We start from the raw sequence: 17,710 nt of genomic DNA, 5'->3' as shown, positions 1-17,710 counted from the left end.
AAGATTTACAGCCTCGGAAACCCTATGCAGGGTCACTATGAGTCGGCAAGGCACATAACTACCACCACTACTTATCTGAAGCACCAACAACTATTTACACGTTAAATAATTTGAACGATCCTTTCTATAAACAGAATTTGAAAGAATGATAGTCCACAGTCAAAATGAAAGGTGGCATTGATATTATCATTGAGATAATCTAACTCTAACCTGAATCACGCATATCCTGACTCCTGGTGTGGTGCTGAGGGTTAATGGCGCTGGAATGCAAGGTTGGTTTGAACCTCAAGGTTGGCAGTTCAAACACAGTCGCTCCTTGGTAACCCTATATAGGTCGTTATGAGTCAGAATCGATTCATAGCCCTGCGGATAATGCACCGGTCTATTTGAACTTCAAGGTTGTGGTTCAAACCCCCCAGCCGCCCCTTGGAAACCTACATAGTCTCGCTATGAGTCTGAACAACTCAATGGCAAGGAGCAACTACAACAACATGATTATAAGTGAAAGCATTCTGTAAAATGCAGAGTGCTATAGCAAAATGACAAACTATGGACAACATTGCAAAGTATGAGTATTCCGGAACACTTAATTGTGCTCATGAGGAATCTGTACCTGGACCAAGAGGCAGTTGTTTGAACAGAACATGGGAACACTGAATGGTTTAAACTTTTAAAAGGTGCGCGACAAAATTGTATTCTTTCACCATACTTTTCAACCTGTATGCTGAGCAAATAATCCGAGAATCTGGGTTCTATGAAGAAAAATGTGGCATCAGGGTTGGAGGAAGACTCATATTAACAAACTGCGATTTGCAGATGATACAACCTTGCTTGCTGAAAATGAAGAGGACTTAAAACATTTACTGATGAAGATGAAAGAGCGCAGCCTTTAGGCATGGATTACATCTCAATGTAAAGAAAAAAAAATCTCACCACTGGACCAATAAACAGTATTCTTATCAACGGAGAAAAGACTGAAGTTGTCAAGGACTTGATACTTCTTGGATCAACTATCAGCACTCGTGGAAGCAGCAGTCAAGAGATCAGACGACGTATTGCATTGGGCAATTCTGCTGCACAGGACCTTTTTAAAGTGTTGAAGAGCAGAGATGTCAGCTTGAGGACTAAGGTGCGCCTGACCCAAGCCATGGTATTTTCAATAACCTCATATGGATGCGAAAGATGGACAGTGAATAAGGAAGACCGTAGGAGAATTGATGCTTTTGAGTTATGGTGTTGGAGGAGAATATTGAAAGTGCCATGGGCTTCCAAGAACCAATAGATCAGTTTTGGAAGACGTGCAGCCAGAATGTTCCTTGGAGGCCAAGATGGCCAAACTTCATCTCTCATACTTCGGGCATATTGTCAGGAGGGGCCAGTCACTGGAGAAGGATATCACGTTTGTTAAGGTGGAGGGTCAGAGAAAAAAAAGACCCCCAACGAGATGGATTGGCCAAGTGTCAGCATCAATGGGCTCAAGCGTGGCAACAGTAGTGAGGTTGGCCCAGGATCGGACAGTGTTTCGGTCGGCTGTGCATAAGGTCGCTATGGGTCGGTACTGACTCGATGGCACCTAACAACAACAACAACATAGCAAAATACCAAATCCAGTACCCTTTGACTCATACTGACCCTAAAGGACAGGGTAGAACGCTTATTGAGTCAATAAAAACAAGTAGAACTTCCCAATAGAGTTTCCAAGGCACATATAAATATTATGGACTAAGTCCAAAACTTCAAGCGCAAAGGGATTCTTCTTCCAGAATTTCTATAAATTTTCCATTTACTTGGTCCTATATTCGAGGTATCTTGCAGTGAGCATGATTAGTTGTGAAAGTAAATCACTGAATCTCAGACCTTAGTTGTGTTTTGAATAGCATTGCGACAGGCGGAGAGAGAGTGTTACTTTAAAAACTTTTGCCCACAGTGACGTACAGCCAATATGGCTTCAGTCGGCCCTAAAATAGGATGGCCCCTAGCTTTTGGCGCATGGTTCTTGACTGCCTGAGACTCCACGCTCCCGACTCGGGAGCGCGCACGTCAGTCGCTGCCGTTGGATGACTTCCGGTGGTGTTGAAGCAGCGTTTCCGCGGGATCGGGCCGGCTGGTGAGGGTACTGGGTTTGTGCTGTGGGGCGGGAAGAGGCAGGTGGAAGCGAGGACTAGGCGAAGTGACGGACTTCCAGGATGCGGGGCGGGGGTCGCGTCTGCGGGCGGTCGCGGATTGCGTGTTAGAATGTGAAAGTGTTTAACTGGCTGTGGAGACTTGGCCCATGGCTAGCCGTGAGGTGGAGAGCTCAGTTGGGAGCTCTTTCTAAGATGTTTTCTTAAGAGGGGGCGGCGCCTGGGCTGTCTCCGGATTGACACTCACCCACCCATCGTAGGTCCGACTTTGAGTCCCAAAGGAGACACCTTTTTTGTGCTACTGTTGTGTTTGAAATGCCTGGAACTGAACTCTGCATGCATGAATAGTAACTGGTTTTTGTTTTGTTTTTTTCCCTCTCCTTTCCGTTCCTGGACCTCACGAAATTTATTTGTGAAATAAAAAACTCGCTTTGGCTGCTCTCACGGCACGCCTTATCTATTTACCACTCTCCCTTACAGGTATCAACAGAATCTTCATATGTTCACTGAACACTAATTTCCAAGATAGGGACATCAGTTGATTTTGGGGTTATCTCCTCCAGTGTCCCGGAGAAACTGAATTAGAGAGATATTAAAACTAACTGTACAGTTAAGACTTTTAGAGTTAGAAAGAATTTTTTTAGTCTTCTCATGCAAGCTTAAAAGATCCCTGGTGGCCCAGTGGCTAAGCAATAGGCTGCTAACCAAAAGGTTAATGGTTCAAACCATCAGTGACTCCAGAGAAGAAAGGCATTCAGCTTCTGAAAAGATTTACAGCCTTGAAAACCCTATGGGTCAGTTCTACTCCTGTCCTGTAGGGTTATTATGAGTCGGATGCATCATAGGCAAGAGACTTTTGTTGTTGTTTAGTCTAAGCATTCATCAAGTGCCCTGATAAGGTTGCCATAGAGTCTTTGTTTAAACATTGCCAGTGAAGGGGAACTCACATAGCAAAAGACAGTGCATTCTGATCTTTGATCTTACTTTATTGAGAGTAAAATTTTTCTGGGTAGAAAGATTAAGTAAATTTTCATATAATGCTTAACACTTTGTTCCAAATGCTTACTCTGGAGAAGCACTGAGTAAGAAGTTCAAACATTCATTTGAGGAAACCTTTATTGAGTTTCAACAATGGTTCAGATACTGGTAGGTATTAGAGATTGGTTGAAAGAATTCTTTCTCTCAAAAATCTCATCGTTTTGGGGATGGCATACTGTAAGGGAATAGAAAAGTACAGAGGTAATTACAAAAGTGATGTTGTTAAGTACCATTGAGTTGGATCCAACTCATAGCAAACCTGGATAGGGTTTCCAAGGAGCAGCTGGTGGGTTTGAATCACTGACCTTGTGGTTAGCAGTCCAATGCTTGTGATATGCTGGGACAGAAGTGATAAGTACTGTGAATGAAGTTTACAGACAGATACTGGAAGATGATACCCTCTATTTGAGATCATTGTTGCTCTCAAAATGTGGTAATTAGAAAAAAAAAAGTGATAATTGCATAATTGAAGCCAAGAGTCTAGAAATAATACATGTGTTAAAGTGAGCAGTGGAATTCTCTGCCTGTTACCCATACCTTTTTTATTGTTGTAAATATATGTTTGTTGAGTGCTGTTGAGTCAGTTTCAACTCATAGGAACCCTGTATCGGGTTTTCAAGGAGCGACTGGTGAGTTTTAACTGCTGATGTTACGTACGGTTCAAACTGACCTAGTGGTCCAGTGCTTATCCTACAGTGCCATACCAGGACATATATATATATATATATATATATGTAGTGCTGTGGGTTAATGTGCTAGACTGCAAGGTCGGTTTGAACTGCAAGGTCAGCATTTCAAGCTCACTAGCCACTCTTTGAAAACCCTATATGGGTCGGAACTGACTCGATGGCATACAGTTACATATATATATATATATATATATATATATATATGTAATATTTGATAAGTCAACATTTTTTAGCTGCACATTTTAGTGATATGAATTACATTGCTTTCTTGTTTTCAACACAAAAATTTCTGTCAATATGACTTCACCTTCTTTAAACAACTACACTCTGATTTTTGTTTTGGCAACAACTATTTATGAAAACAACAATAGCAAAATGTATTCATCATTTATTACCTAATGATGTACGTGCTATTTTTATTTCATTTTCTAGCTGAAGAAACTGAAATTCAGGTTAAGTAACTTATGCAAGATATCAGAGCTGAAGAGAAACTGTCTTGAAAGCACATCCATCTATTTTCAATGTCAGCATCATGCTAGTCTACTTTCCCAGTGATAATGACTAGTATTTACCAGGCATTTTCTATTTAATTCTTACTATAACTATAATTATTATATTTTACAGTAGACGAAACTGAAGCTTAGAGAGATTAAGTCACTTGGTCAAGGTAGCATAACCAGTCAGTAGTTGGGTTGGTATTGGAACTCAGATGCTCTGACCACCCTCTCTCGTCTCTTAACTAAAGGGAGATGGTGCATTTGGTGTGAAGTACTGTGTTCATGCTTGAATATGGATAAGTGAAAAGTTATTTGAGGAAATGTTATTATCATTCATTATTATGAAGGTGGTAAGAACTTGCTTTTCTCTTTCCAGAATGGAACAAAAGTGGGACTTTTAAAATGTTGCCCTGTAAGAAGAGAAGAACAACAGTGACAGAGTCCCCACAGCATAAGGGCAGCCAGGAAGAAGATGACTTAGACCTAGAATCTGCTATTAAACTAGACTCTGACCAGGTTAAAGACTTGGGCTCATTATCACTGTCTTGGAGTCCAAGCCATGACAGAGCAGCTAACCTTGAAGTACAATCTATTCAGGATGCAGGAAATCAGCTTGATATGGAAGAGCCATCTTTGAGCTCCATGATATCCACCGAGGACACAAATCTTTCAATGCTAGAAGCTGTGGATGATTCCTTCTCTCAGGAAATTACCCTACCTTCCTTGGAGTCTTCCCAGCCCATTAATGTTCACATTGGTAAAGGAAAACTCCAGACCACTGGCTCAAGAAGAGGGAAGAAAACTGTAGTCAGGCCAGGGCCTGTTATCAGAGAAGAAAAAGGTGATCATCCCTTCATAAGGGAGTCTTCTTCAGGAGAGCCTAGTGAAGAAGTCAGTGAAGAAGAAGGTAAGGTATAGAAAGACTTTAGGCTACATTTTCCTTGTATGTACAAGTTTACTTTTTTTTTTTTTGCTTTATTACACTTCACAGATAATGCATTGCTCCCCAAACAAATTGAAGGTTTGTGATCATTCTGTGTTGGTGCCATTTTCCCAACAGCATGTGCTCACTTTGTTTCTATGTCATTTTTTGGAATTCTCAAAATATTTCCAACTTTTTCATAATATTTTTACTGCACACTTAATAGACTATATATAGTGTCAGCATAATGAAGGTTATGGAGTGGGAAACCAAAAAATTTGTGTGACTCGTTTTATGCTGCTACTTGCTTTATTGGTGATATATGCTGTGTCTGCATGTCTGGAAGGATAACCTGTGATTCTTTTGTGTTATGGTGGGTATCTTTGAAATGAGGCTTGTGAAGGCAGAGCATCAGCTTTCAAGGAGAGACCACTGCCTGGAGTAAAGTATTGGTAGAAGGTGTCATAACCGATGATATAACCCTTAGGACTTGAAGAATGATGGTTTTACAGAGGAAGGAAAGAATGGTAATATAAGGAAGAAGTGGTGGGAAATGCCTTCAGGGTGGTAGATTGTGCTTAGGTTGTGGAAGACTATCTTTTTCCTGCTAAGGTGTTTGAAATAGGTGACTTAGCAGAACTTTAGAAGAGTACAGGGCTTTAAAAAAGGTACCAGATACTCATATTTTTTCATTTTGACTATTTAACTTGTTTTCCTTTTTTTGCTGAATTTTATGCCTACTTCGCTTATTTTGTCCTTCTGATAGCTTCTCAGTAAGTGGTTTTTCCACAGTTAATGTTCTTGTGCTGTGTTGATACCGACATTTTATGTATGCGTACTGCAGAATTTCATGTTTGTAACTAGTAAGTTTGAAAACTGATGTAGTAATGCTTTAGTTGTCTGAAATACATTGTCAGAAATGGAAGGGAGGAAGAGTGTTCTCAGAAGTAGCACTTGTCATAACCATGGCTTTATAGTTTCTTCCTCATTTAGATTGTCTTGGTTGTACTGGTTCTGGACACTGTGTTAGGCTGGGTTCTCTAGAGAAGTTAATATATGTATATATAAAGAGAGATTCTGGGTTCTCTATAGAAGTTAATATATGTATATATAAAGAGAGATTTATACCAAGGAAATGGCTCACACAGTGGTAGTTCCAAGTCCATGGGTGAAATGTCAGTTTGGAGGCTTCTGCTTTGAATAACTACAGGGCTAATGAACTAAGATTGGCAGGTCAGACGGCAGGCGGGCTGGTAGGTAGGCTGGTCCAGCACATAAGAAGGCAGGCTGCTGGTGACACCCAGGATTAGCAGGTGGTAGAACTGGCTCAAGGTCAAAGAACTGGTGGTTGGACAATTAGCCAGATGCAAGATGCAGACCCAAGAGAGAGCAAACAAACTTTACCTGAGTGTTCAATATATTGGAAGCAGGCCACATCCCTGAGCAAACTTCCTTTTAGTAGATTGACTGCTAATAATTGACCTCATCATACAGTTGATGACATCATGTGGGCTAACTGTATCTCAGTTGCCAAACTACTGAAAATCCTGGCCCAATCAAGTTGACACAAAGCCATAACTATCACAGGTACTGACTTGGTATTATTCTCATAGATGATTTCTTAAGAGGATAGTAAAGTTAAGGTAAATCAACAGCTTGTGCCATTTTTGTTTCTTTTATGGACTTGATCTTTGATCAAATGATTATAAAACAAAACAAGATAGTAGTACATTGTCCTACACATGTCTGTACTTACATAAACTTATATATGAACTTATTTTGATCAGTTTTCTACTTATTGAGCATTTAAGCTTTAGCCATTTTCAGTACTTACATTATTTAGGCATAAGAAAGGAATGAAACATTTTCTTTATTTTCCCCACTTTTTTTCTTTTCAAATTGTCTTCTTTTTCTTTTCTCCTTTTTATATATCAAGGGAAGAGTATACTTAAGCAGAAAAAATCAAGGTGATTCTGTAATTTAGGTGTCTAGGAAAATTGTATTTCTTTTGTAATGGTTTAAAGAAAATGGTATTGTGTAAAAATCAGTTTAACAACTTGATTCATCCAGTTAAGAGAAATGTACATATAAAGCATAGGGTAAGAGTCAGATTTAAAAAAAAATTCAGCATATTTACTATAAAACTTGGTATATGAAATTTAGTGAGGATACAAGAGATCTAATCTAGGCTAAGAGATTAGTTGATTTCCAGTTTAATTCAGGTTAGGAATGTGATAATGCTGCCAATCCCCTTAAAACCAAATAAAAAAACACCTTGATAGATGAAGTAATAGAGGTAAAGTGCTCAAGACAAGACAAGGAAATTCATAAAAAACTTTTTTTTTTTGCTATGGATGTTGTTGTTGTTAGATGTCCTTGAGTTTGTTCTGACTCATAGTGATCCTATGCGTCATCCTTACAGTGGCTGTTATGCTTGAGTCTTGTGCTGCTGCCGTTGGGCCAATCCATTTCATTGGGGTCTTCCTCTTTTTTTGTTGACCCTCTACTTTACCAAGCATGACGTCCTTCTCTGGAACTGGTCCCTGCTGATAATATATCTGAAGTATGGAAGATGAAATCTCGCCATCCTAGCATCTTAGGCGCATTCTAGCTGTATATCTTCCAACACAGATTTGTTTGTTCTTTTGGCAGTCTGTGGTACTTGCAATTTTTATCTTCAACACCCTAACTCAAATGCATCAATTCTTTTATGGTCTTCCTTATTCACCATCCAATTTTCATGTGCCTGTTGAAAACACCATGGCTAGGGTCAGGTGCACCTCAGTCCTCAAACTAACATCTTTGCTCTTCAATACTTTAAAGAGGTTCTTGTGCAGCAGATTTGCCCAATGCAATACGTTGTTTGATTTCCTGACCACTGCTTCCATGATTGTTGATAGTGGATCCAAGCAAAATGAAGTCTTTGACAACTTCAATCTTTTCTCCAGTTTGCATGATGTTATTTATTGATCCTGTTTTGAGGATTTTTGTTTCCTTTACATTGTGGTGCAACTCATACTGAAGGCTGTGGTCTTTAATCTTCATCAGTATGAATGTCCTCTTCACTTCTAGCAAGTTTGAATCACCTGTATAACTCAGGTTATTAAAGAGTCTTCCTCCAATTCTGTTTCCACATTCTCCATATAATCCAGTTTCTTGGATTATTTGCTCAAAATACAAATTCAATAAGTATGGTGAAAGAATATATCCCCGACACACACCTTTTCTGATTCTAAACCATTTAGTATCCCCTTGCTTTGTTTGAATGACTTCCTGTTGGTCTATGTACAGGTTCCTCATGAACACAATTAAGTGTTTCAGAATACCCATTCTTTGCAATGTTATCCAGACAGTCAAAAGCCTTTGCATAGTCAATAAAGCACAGGTAAACATCTTTATGGTATTGTCTGCTTTCAGCCAAGATCCATCTGATGTCAGTAATGATATCTCTTGTTCCATGTCCTCATCTGAATCCGGTTTGAACCTTTAGCAGTTCCCTGTTGATAATACTGTAGTAGGAATAAGTGTTGGATTTTGTCAAATGCCTATTCTGCATCAATTGAGGTGGTCATATGATTTTTTTCCCCCTCCTTTGTTTTATTTATGTAGTGGACTACGCTGTTTCCTTTTCTAATGTTGAACCATACTTGTATGCATGATATAAATCCCACTTGGTCATGATATCTCTCTATATATTTTTTCATATATTGTTGGATTCTAGTTGCTAGAAATTTATGGAGAATTTTTGCATCTATGTCCATGAGGGATTGCTGTTGTTAGGTGCTGTCAAGTTGGTACCGACTCTTAGTGGACTTATGCACAACAGAATGAAACACTGCCCGGTTCTGAGCCAACCTCACAATCCATCTGGTTGGGGATCTTCCTGTTTTTTCCTGACCCTCCACTTTACCGAGCATGATGTCCTTCTCCAGTGACTGGTCCCTTCTGATAATATGTCTGAAATATGAGAGATGAAGCCTGGTTATCCTGGTTTCTAAGGAGCATTCTGGCTGTACTTCTAACAGCACAGATTTGTTTGTTCTTTTGACAGTCCATGGTACTTTTAATATTCCCATCCTACACCATAACTCAAATGCATCAGTTCTTCTACAGTTTTCTTTATTCATTGTCTAATTTGACATGCATATGAGGTTATTGAAAATACATGGCTTGGGTCAGGTGCACCTTAGCCCTCAAATTGATATCTTTGCTCTTTGACACTCTAAAGTGGTTTCATGCAGCAGATTTAGCTAATGCAATACGTCGTTTAGTTTCTTGACTGCTGCTTCTATAAGTGTTGATGGTTGATCTGAGCAAAGTGGAGTCTTAGACAAATTCACTCTTTTCTCCATTTATCTTAATGTTGTTTTTTGATTCAGTGGAGAGAATTGTTTTTTTTTTTTTACATTGAGGCGCAACCTATACCAAAGGCTGTGGTCTTTGATCTTCATCAGTAAGTATTTTAAGTTCTCTTCGTTCTTAGCAAGTAAGGCTTTATCATCTGCATATCATAGGTTGTTAGTGAGTCTTCCTCCAATCTTGATGTCATGTTCTTCTTCATATAATTCAACTTTTTATTTAGCTTTTTGGATTATTTGTTCAGCATACAGATTGAATAAGTACAGTGAAAGAATACAACCCTGTCACATACCTTTCCTAATTTAAACCGTGCAGTGTTCCCTTGTTCTATTTGAATACCTGCCTCTTCATCTATGCGCAGGTTCCTCATGAGCACAGTGATGCACTTTATGAGCACTTTGTGGACTATCATATAATAATTGACATAGATGTTCCTGAGACTATGATTCTAAGTCCTTTGTGCTCGGTGACTCAGTTCTTTAGGGTGTTTGGTTATTGCTAAAACATATAATTTTGCCCCCTCCATGCTCTACTTTGGAGTCCTGGTGTGGCGCTTCAGGTTAATACACTGGACCTCAAGGTCAGTTTGGAACCACAAGGTCAGCGGTTCCAAGGTCAGCTCCTTGGAAACCCTATATAGGGCCTCTGAGAGTCAGAACCGACTCAATGGCAGTTAACAACAACAACAACATGCTCTACTTTGAGGAGCCCTGGCGATGTAGTGGCTGCTAGCCACAAATTCAGAAGTTTGAATCCATCAGTTGCTCTGTGGGGGAAAGATGAGGCTTTCTGCTCCTATAAAAAAATCTATAGCCTCGGAAACCCTATACAGGGTCTCTGTGAGTTTGAATCCATTCAACAGCTCTTAACAACAATAGCTTCTGTATACATGCATGTATTTGCAGCACATACACATACAGGTGCATATGCAGACCAAGATGAGTGTCTCCCCGGAGTTCTCCACCCATAGCTCTCTCAGCAGTACCAGCTACTTTTCCTAGGACGCTGTCTGCAGATAGGCGATGAGCCATCATAGGAAAGATGACTTAGTTTGTTTTAGCACCTCTAGGGGCTAGTGGAAATGACAAGAAAAAGGTCAGCTCCACTGTCTTGCAGTCTTCCAGCTGTTTCTATAGCTAATGAGCACCTCATCTCAGGAAAGGGCTTCCCTTAGAGTCCAGAGAACTATGTTGTGTGAGCCTAGTACTTACAGTTTCAGCAATAAATAAAACCTGGTGGTGACAAGGATAAATATGGGGGTAGTGAATGTGCAAGAACCTAGAAAATAAAACAGTTTGCATTTTCATCAAAGAATATTTGTACTTGTTATCTGTAAAAGGTAACTTTTTATCACAGGGGAAAGAAGGCCAACACTTGCACTTCAAGCCTGGAGAAACCTGGCCAATTTAGAACCTCTGGGTAAGAACTGGTTGAGATAATAGTGAGTATGCTGGACTTGGAACAGAGAACTGGGTTTGAATCTCAGCCTGCTGTTTACTGCCTGTGGTATGTTCCAATGCTGATCCTTTGTTTCTTATAAAATGGAGTTTAAATAGCTTAATTTATAATTTTCTTGTGTAGCTCATCTAGGATTATGTGAAAAAGTCCTGAATAAAATGTAAAAATACTGTCAGTAACTATTCAGTACTTCTAGGATATGCAGTATGCATACTGAATGCTAACTTGAAGAGATTTTGTGGCATAATTATAGATCTTCCCAAGAGAGGTATCATTTCCCTCTCTTGCAAAAGTAATTTCACAGGTTTTACTTCACACATGTAATTAAAACACCAATATGTGTATAGCTATCCTCTGCCAAATGTATGCATACATACACTCATAGATAGACTTTCATACCCCATTCCTTATCTGTTCAGTGTAAACATCTACCTATATTGTTGTTATTAAGTGCCGTGGAGTCGATTCCGACCCATAGCGACCCTGTACAGGGTTTCCGAGGCTGTAAATCTTTACGGGAACAGATATCCACTTGTAAATTATTGGTTGTTATTACTGTTATTGCAGGCTTGTGTATATAATACTGTTAATGGCTTTTACTTTTGTTTACTTACCAGTGTTTTTCTTTGCCTTGGTCATCTTGTGCTGACCTTATTGTATATTGCCTTTCCTTTCAACCAAACTAATACACGTCTATTTTCTATTTAGTGATTTTCTCTCTCATGTCCCTGGTAACCATCAAAGGATGTCTATTTCTGTGTGTAAACTGTTTTTGAACTTTTTATAATAGTGGTCTCATACAATATTTGTTGTTTTGGGATTGAGTTATTCTGTATAATATCTCTAGGTTCATCTATGTTTTGAGATATTTTATGGATTCATTGTTATTCTTTAATGTTGTGTACTATTCTATTGCATGTATGTATCAGTTAGTTTATCCATTTATCCCTTGATTGTCACTTAGATTGTTTCTGTCTTTTTGTTATTTTTTGAATACTGCTGAGATGACCATATTGTTGTTAAGTACTGTTGAGTTGGTTCCAGCTCATAGTGACTGTATAGGGTTTCTGAGGAGTAGCTGGTGGATTTGAACCACTGACTTTGGGGTTCAAACCGACCTTGCGGTCCAGGGTCCAGTGCTTTATCCTACAGCACCACACCATTGTTGTTGTTGTTGTTAAGTGCTGTTAAGTCAGATTCTGACCCATAACGACCCCTTATAGGGTTTCCAAGGAGCTGCTGGTGAACTTGAACTGCAGGCCTCCCAGTTCAAGTGGACTTTGCAGTCCAGCACATTAACCAGCAGCACCACACCGGGCCACACCATAGCTGTGCATAAATATTTTTTCGGGTCAATGCTCTTATTTCTCTTGGATATATATTCCTAGTAGTGAGATTGCTAGATTATATGGTATCTCTATTTCTAACCTTTTTTTTTCTTTAAGTTTTTATTATGGATTGAGTGAAAGTTCATAGGGCAAATCATCAGTTTTACATTCAACAAATCATATAACCTGTTTCATCACAATGATTACATTCCCCTCCATGTACCATCAGTAACAGTATTTCTCTCTATTCACTTTAGCTCTTTTTTTTTTTTTAAAAAGATACTCAGGCATATATAATAATTTATACCACCAAAAGGCACTGCAAGTCTGCCTCATGGCCACCATCTCTTAGTCCCTATCTTAGTCCCTCTCTTCCTATGAATCTAGAGTCCTCAGCTGCTCCCTCTTTCCATGTCCCCATTTTTGCCTCCATCTCTGGTGTCCCTGCTTCTCTGGATAAGGGCCAGCGTTCTACTTGTGCTCTTCTCCCTTGATGGTCCTAGGGATCCTTTGTTTGTGGACTATAAGATTAACAACTTCTCTGTTTTTGTTACAAAACTTCTACCTTTACAATTGTGATGGTCCCAATTAGTCATGATAACAATTACTCATTAATGAATCATAAGAATCTTATCACCATCTCTTTTAACCAGACCGATCTAGACAAGATGACATCTATTCAGTGGGTATTCTTTCTTCCCCCACACACTCGTAAATTAAACTCCCTCTTGAAACCTTATAAGCCAGTCACTTCGTGCCTTTATCGCCCCCTCATTTGAGGTAGCCAATGTCTAAGTTGCCTGTCCCTCTATACCCTGTGGACAGAGGGGATAGCATTGATACTTGATGTGAAGACTCTTTCCCTCTCTGTTGGTATTTAGAGTTACTACCTCTATGAGTATAGGTTAAGTTCATTAAATTGTAGCAGTTTACCCTTGTTTCCTTTATAAAATGTTTTTTTTTTTTTTTTAATCTTCCTCTAGTCGAGTTCTGATTATCAAGCCATCGAGGCTAGGTCAAATGGCTACTATGCAAATTTGGTTTTTTTTAAAAAATGTTTTATTGTGAGTTATATGATAGTTTACATGGGAGAACATTAGTTTTACATTCATCTTATTGTATTATTGTTTCATTGCCATGGTTACAATCCCCTCCATGCATCATCAACCAAAAATTTGGGTGTTCTTTTGCCTCTCTCAGTTCATATCAGTTGGATGCTTCACTCTTAGCTGTAGCCCTCTGTGGCTATGTCCTTATCCATGGGCTCAGGTGTCCCCAGGTCTCACCATATATTGGACCAGCAGCCCTTCCTCTTTTCTCTCCATCTCCAGGTCAACAGGAGTCAATGGACTGTGGTTGAACTCAGCCCATTTCTTCATTGCTGCCTTTCTCCCTCTTACACTCTCCAGTAGATCAATGTGCTTGCCAGCAAGCTTACATGCCTGCTCATGTGTTCCCTTTAAGTTTCAGTCTTAGAGGGGGGTTTGTCCTGAAGGAACTTGATTGTGTGCCTTGATGGCTTCCTGGCGAACAACTTGCTTATTCTTGCAGTAACCAGTCATACTGCCATTTTGCTTTGGGTTTTTCTTGCTGATCTTTCTTTGAAGATGCATCTTCTGTCACTCTAGCTATTCAGGCTTGTCTGCTTGTCCTTTTTAGTGGGAATACCCCACCTCAGGTTCTGGATGGGACTCAGGATTCTACCTAATGTCCTGTACTCTGCAAAGGCTCTGCAAGAGGCCTGTTTCACAGAACGTTCTAGAACCCATTTTAGGTATTCCAATGAGTCATAGGCTGAAGATGGGCTTACAAGTTTTCTGTAGTCATGTTTCCCAACATTCTTTTCTATCCCACTCAAGTGTCTATTTTACAATAGTAGGCAAGGGAAACCAATATTCATAAGACAGTCAAGCATCTCAGTATTATTTCCCCTCTTCAAACTATGACTAAATCCCTTTATCACAGAGCCCTGTTGTTCCAAGATTAAGCATGCATCACTGTTTATTTCTGTCCCACTTAGCCCATGCAAACCTGTCTCAGTGCTCCCCTATCTACCTTGTTTTTCCACCTCCTTGCCCTTCTTGTATTGCCCTCCGTAACACCCGAACTATGATGTGTCTGCCTTTATTTTGTGCTCTACCATTGCCTCCGTCCACCTCCTCCGAAATCCCCACCCCAACTCCACTGTTGTGGTTAATTTATATTTCTTTAACTTTTCCCTCCATTTAAGACAGTCTATTTTATCCTGTAATTTATCTGACCTTCCCACCACCTGGATATTTGTTGCTCTGTGTTTACCTTCTTTCACATTGTAATTGTTTTGATCATAGACTGACCTCCCAGATCCTCTGAATTTGTTCTTACAGTTTTATTCTGTCCTTGACTCTTCCATTTTTTGATTGACTTCCAGGTGATGCTGCCACATATATCAATCTCTGGTTGTTGTCTGTTCTTGTTGGTTCTCTGTCCACAAAACTCCTTTCAGGGTGTTTTTCATATCAGGGTTGCCTTTGGGAAAATCCCTTAGCCCCTGTTTATCCTGGAATGTTTTGATTACACCATTGTATCTGATTGACAGCTTTGCTGGGTAGAGGATTCTTGGTCGGCAGTTTTTTTTTTCTTTCAGGGTTTTAAGTATGTCTCCCCATTGCTTTCTTGCCTGCATGGTTTCTGTTGAGAAATCTGACCTTAGTCTGATTTGCTTGCCTTTGTATGTTACACTTCTCTTTTCCCTAGCTGCCTTCAGTATTCTGTCCTTATCTTTGATTTTGGAGAGCTTGATTATTATATGTCTTGGTGTTTTTCTTTTAGGGTCTATCCATCCTGGGGTTTGTTGAGCTTCTTGGATGCTTATCTTTTCACTTTTCAGGATGCTAGGGAAATTTTCTTCCAGAAGTTCTTCAGTTATCTCTTCTGTGGACTTGTGTGATTCTTCCTGTTCTGGAATGCTGATAATTCTTAAATTATTCTTTTGTATGCTGTCCAACTTGAATCTTAGACCTTCTTCAGATATTTTTATCCTTTTTTCCCGTTTGTTCTTCTATCTTAGTGGTATTGAGTGATTTATCTTCCAGCTCACTAGTTCTGGCTTATAGCTCTTTAATTCTACTCCTTTGCCCTTTCAGTGTATTGTCCATTTCTGATGTTCTACTATTGATCATTTGGACCTCTTTTTGTAGGTTTTGAATTGTTTCCAATGCTATATCTATCTTATTTAATTGTTCCTCTATTGCTTTCTTGACTTCTTCCTTATTTTTCTCAACTCCATTATAAAGTATTTTCATATATTTTATAATCATTTTTTGGAATTCCTTCTCAGTCATTTCCAAAGCCTCCCAGTATGGAGTGTAGGTCTACCTCCAGGTCATTTATTTCCATCACTTTATCTTGTTTCTGGACATGCACTGATAGCATCATCTGTTTCTGTTTTTTGGGAATATTCAGTGGTTAGCTGTGGCCTTAAAACATAGATGGGTATATATTCTTGTATTTTTTTTTTTTTTTTTTTTTTTTTTTTTTTGCTTTCTGATTGCCTCCAGGTAGATGTGTTTAGGAGATGGGTTTCCTTTTCACTCTTCTTCCTGAAAAATTTTAAGATGCCACTGCTGGTCATTATGATGTAACTCAGGATTTAATTTTCAGCCTGTTTGTTTTTTAGTGTTCCTGTTCTGCTCCACAACCCCTGTTCAGGCCCTTTTCCTAGTAATAAACAGTTCAGGGCCAGCGTAGCTGATTTGCGCTGCCATTTGGTTTTAAGTGGAAACTGCCCATTTAAATTTTGAGGAGCTATGTGTGCATGCATAATAGAACTTTTCCAGGGTGGGTGTCCACTCGGTCAGGCTCCCTCGTTAGTCACCAAAATGAAGGTGCACAGACAGCGAGAGGCCAGTAAACAGATATGAAAAAATAATGTCCACACCTTTAACTCTGTGGTTCTATCAGGCGTCGTGGCTGCTCTGATCCTTCCCCTGTTCAGTCTCGCCCCAGATGGCTGTTCAGGAATCAGCTGAACATCTTGGATTAGAAAGCACTGGACTTCTTGCTTCTGTTACAAATTCCTGTAAGCTTTCCAAATTTCTAAATATTCCTTTATATGTGGTTCAGAGTTCTGGGACCATCCCCTGAGCTTGCTTGGTCTGGTATTCTGTGTTGTTGCTGACGGAGCACCTCACTGCACTTCCACCTGATCCGCCATCTTGTTTGTTCTCTGTATTTCTAATTTTTAAAGGAGACTCAATACCTTTTAGCATAGTGATTGTACCATTTTACAATCCCACCAGCAGTGTTTGAAAGTTTCAATTTCTCCACACTCTTGCCAGCATTTCTTGTTTTCCTTTTTTTTGATTATTGATATTATTGCTGGGGTGAGATGATAGCTCAGTTTTGTTTAAATTTGTATGTCTCTAATGACTAATGATTATAAACATTTCTTCATTAATTTGATGGCTGCCTAAGTGTCTTTTTTGGTGAAGTATCTGTTATCTTATGCCCATTTTTATTTTATATGTATATATTTTTTATAAAAGTTTTTATTGTGAATCTAGTGAAAGTTTACAGACAAGCTAATAGTTTTACATTAACAAATCATACACTTTGCTTCATCTCTATAATTGCAGTCCCCTCCATGTAATAACAGTTATCAACTGTTTGCTCACTGTGGTTCCTATTTCCATTTTGCCCTCCTTCCCATCCCTTTTCAGTTTTGTTCTTAAGTTAATGTTGTACTTTTGCTTTAGAATGATTGACCATTCCATGGTGAGCATACCTTACTAGTGTTGTTGTTCCCCCTTTATACCTATCTACTGTTTGGCTGAAAATTGGGCCATGAGGGTGAGTTCTTTTCTAGACCTGAAAGGTGGTCAAAAGCCATAGTCTCAGGTTCCTTCAGTCTCTTTCTGACCTCTAAACCATCATAGACTATTTATTTCTTTTATCAAGATAATCTTTTCTTAACTTTTTACATCAGTGGTCTCATACAATATTTGTCCTTCTATGATTGACTAATTTCACTTAGCATAATGTCCTCCAGTTTCATTCGTGTTGTGAGGTGTTTTGCAGATTCATTGTTATTCTTCAATTTTGTGCCTATTCTCTGTATCTTGACTGGTGCATTTAATACATTTACATTCAGTGTAGTTTTTGATAGGTATGAATTGATTGCTGTCATTTTGCTGTGTGTTTTTGTCATGTTACTGGTTTATTATTCTTAATTTTCTGTGCTGAGTTGATTTTTTTTTTCTTTTATTCATTTTTATTTCTGTTATCTTGTTGTTGTTGTTGTGAAGTGACGTCAAGT

The 17,710-nt window shown here is 39.1% G+C and overlaps 1 protein-coding gene across 2 annotated transcripts in view; it reads left to right on the top strand.

The window, feature by feature from the left end:
• The first annotated feature begins 4,728 nt into the window (after nt 1–4,728).
• GON4L (gon-4-like (C. elegans)) overlaps nt 4,729–17,710 on the top strand; it is a 168,209-nt gene continuing 155,227 nt past the window's right edge. Inside the window, exon 1 of one of the 2 annotated variants that reach the window (XM_006861565.1) lies at nt 4,729–5,254. In XM_006861565.1, the coding sequence (XP_006861627.1) occupies nt 4,750–5,254 (505 nt within the window). In that variant the 5' untranslated portion in view covers nt 4,729–4,749. The remainder of the gene's footprint in view (nt 5,255–17,710) is intronic. The other variant, XM_006861566.1, reaches the window with a different exon arrangement.

Source organism: Chrysochloris asiatica, unplaced genomic scaffold (assembly GCF_000296735.1).
Source record: "Chrysochloris asiatica unplaced genomic scaffold, ChrAsi1.0 scaffold00042, whole genome shotgun sequence".
Taxonomy (NCBI): Eukaryota; Metazoa; Chordata; class Mammalia; order Afrosoricida; family Chrysochloridae; genus Chrysochloris; species Chrysochloris asiatica.
The sequence above is the reverse complement of the archived record's forward strand: the minus strand, read 5'-3'. Positions and strand labels throughout refer to the sequence as shown.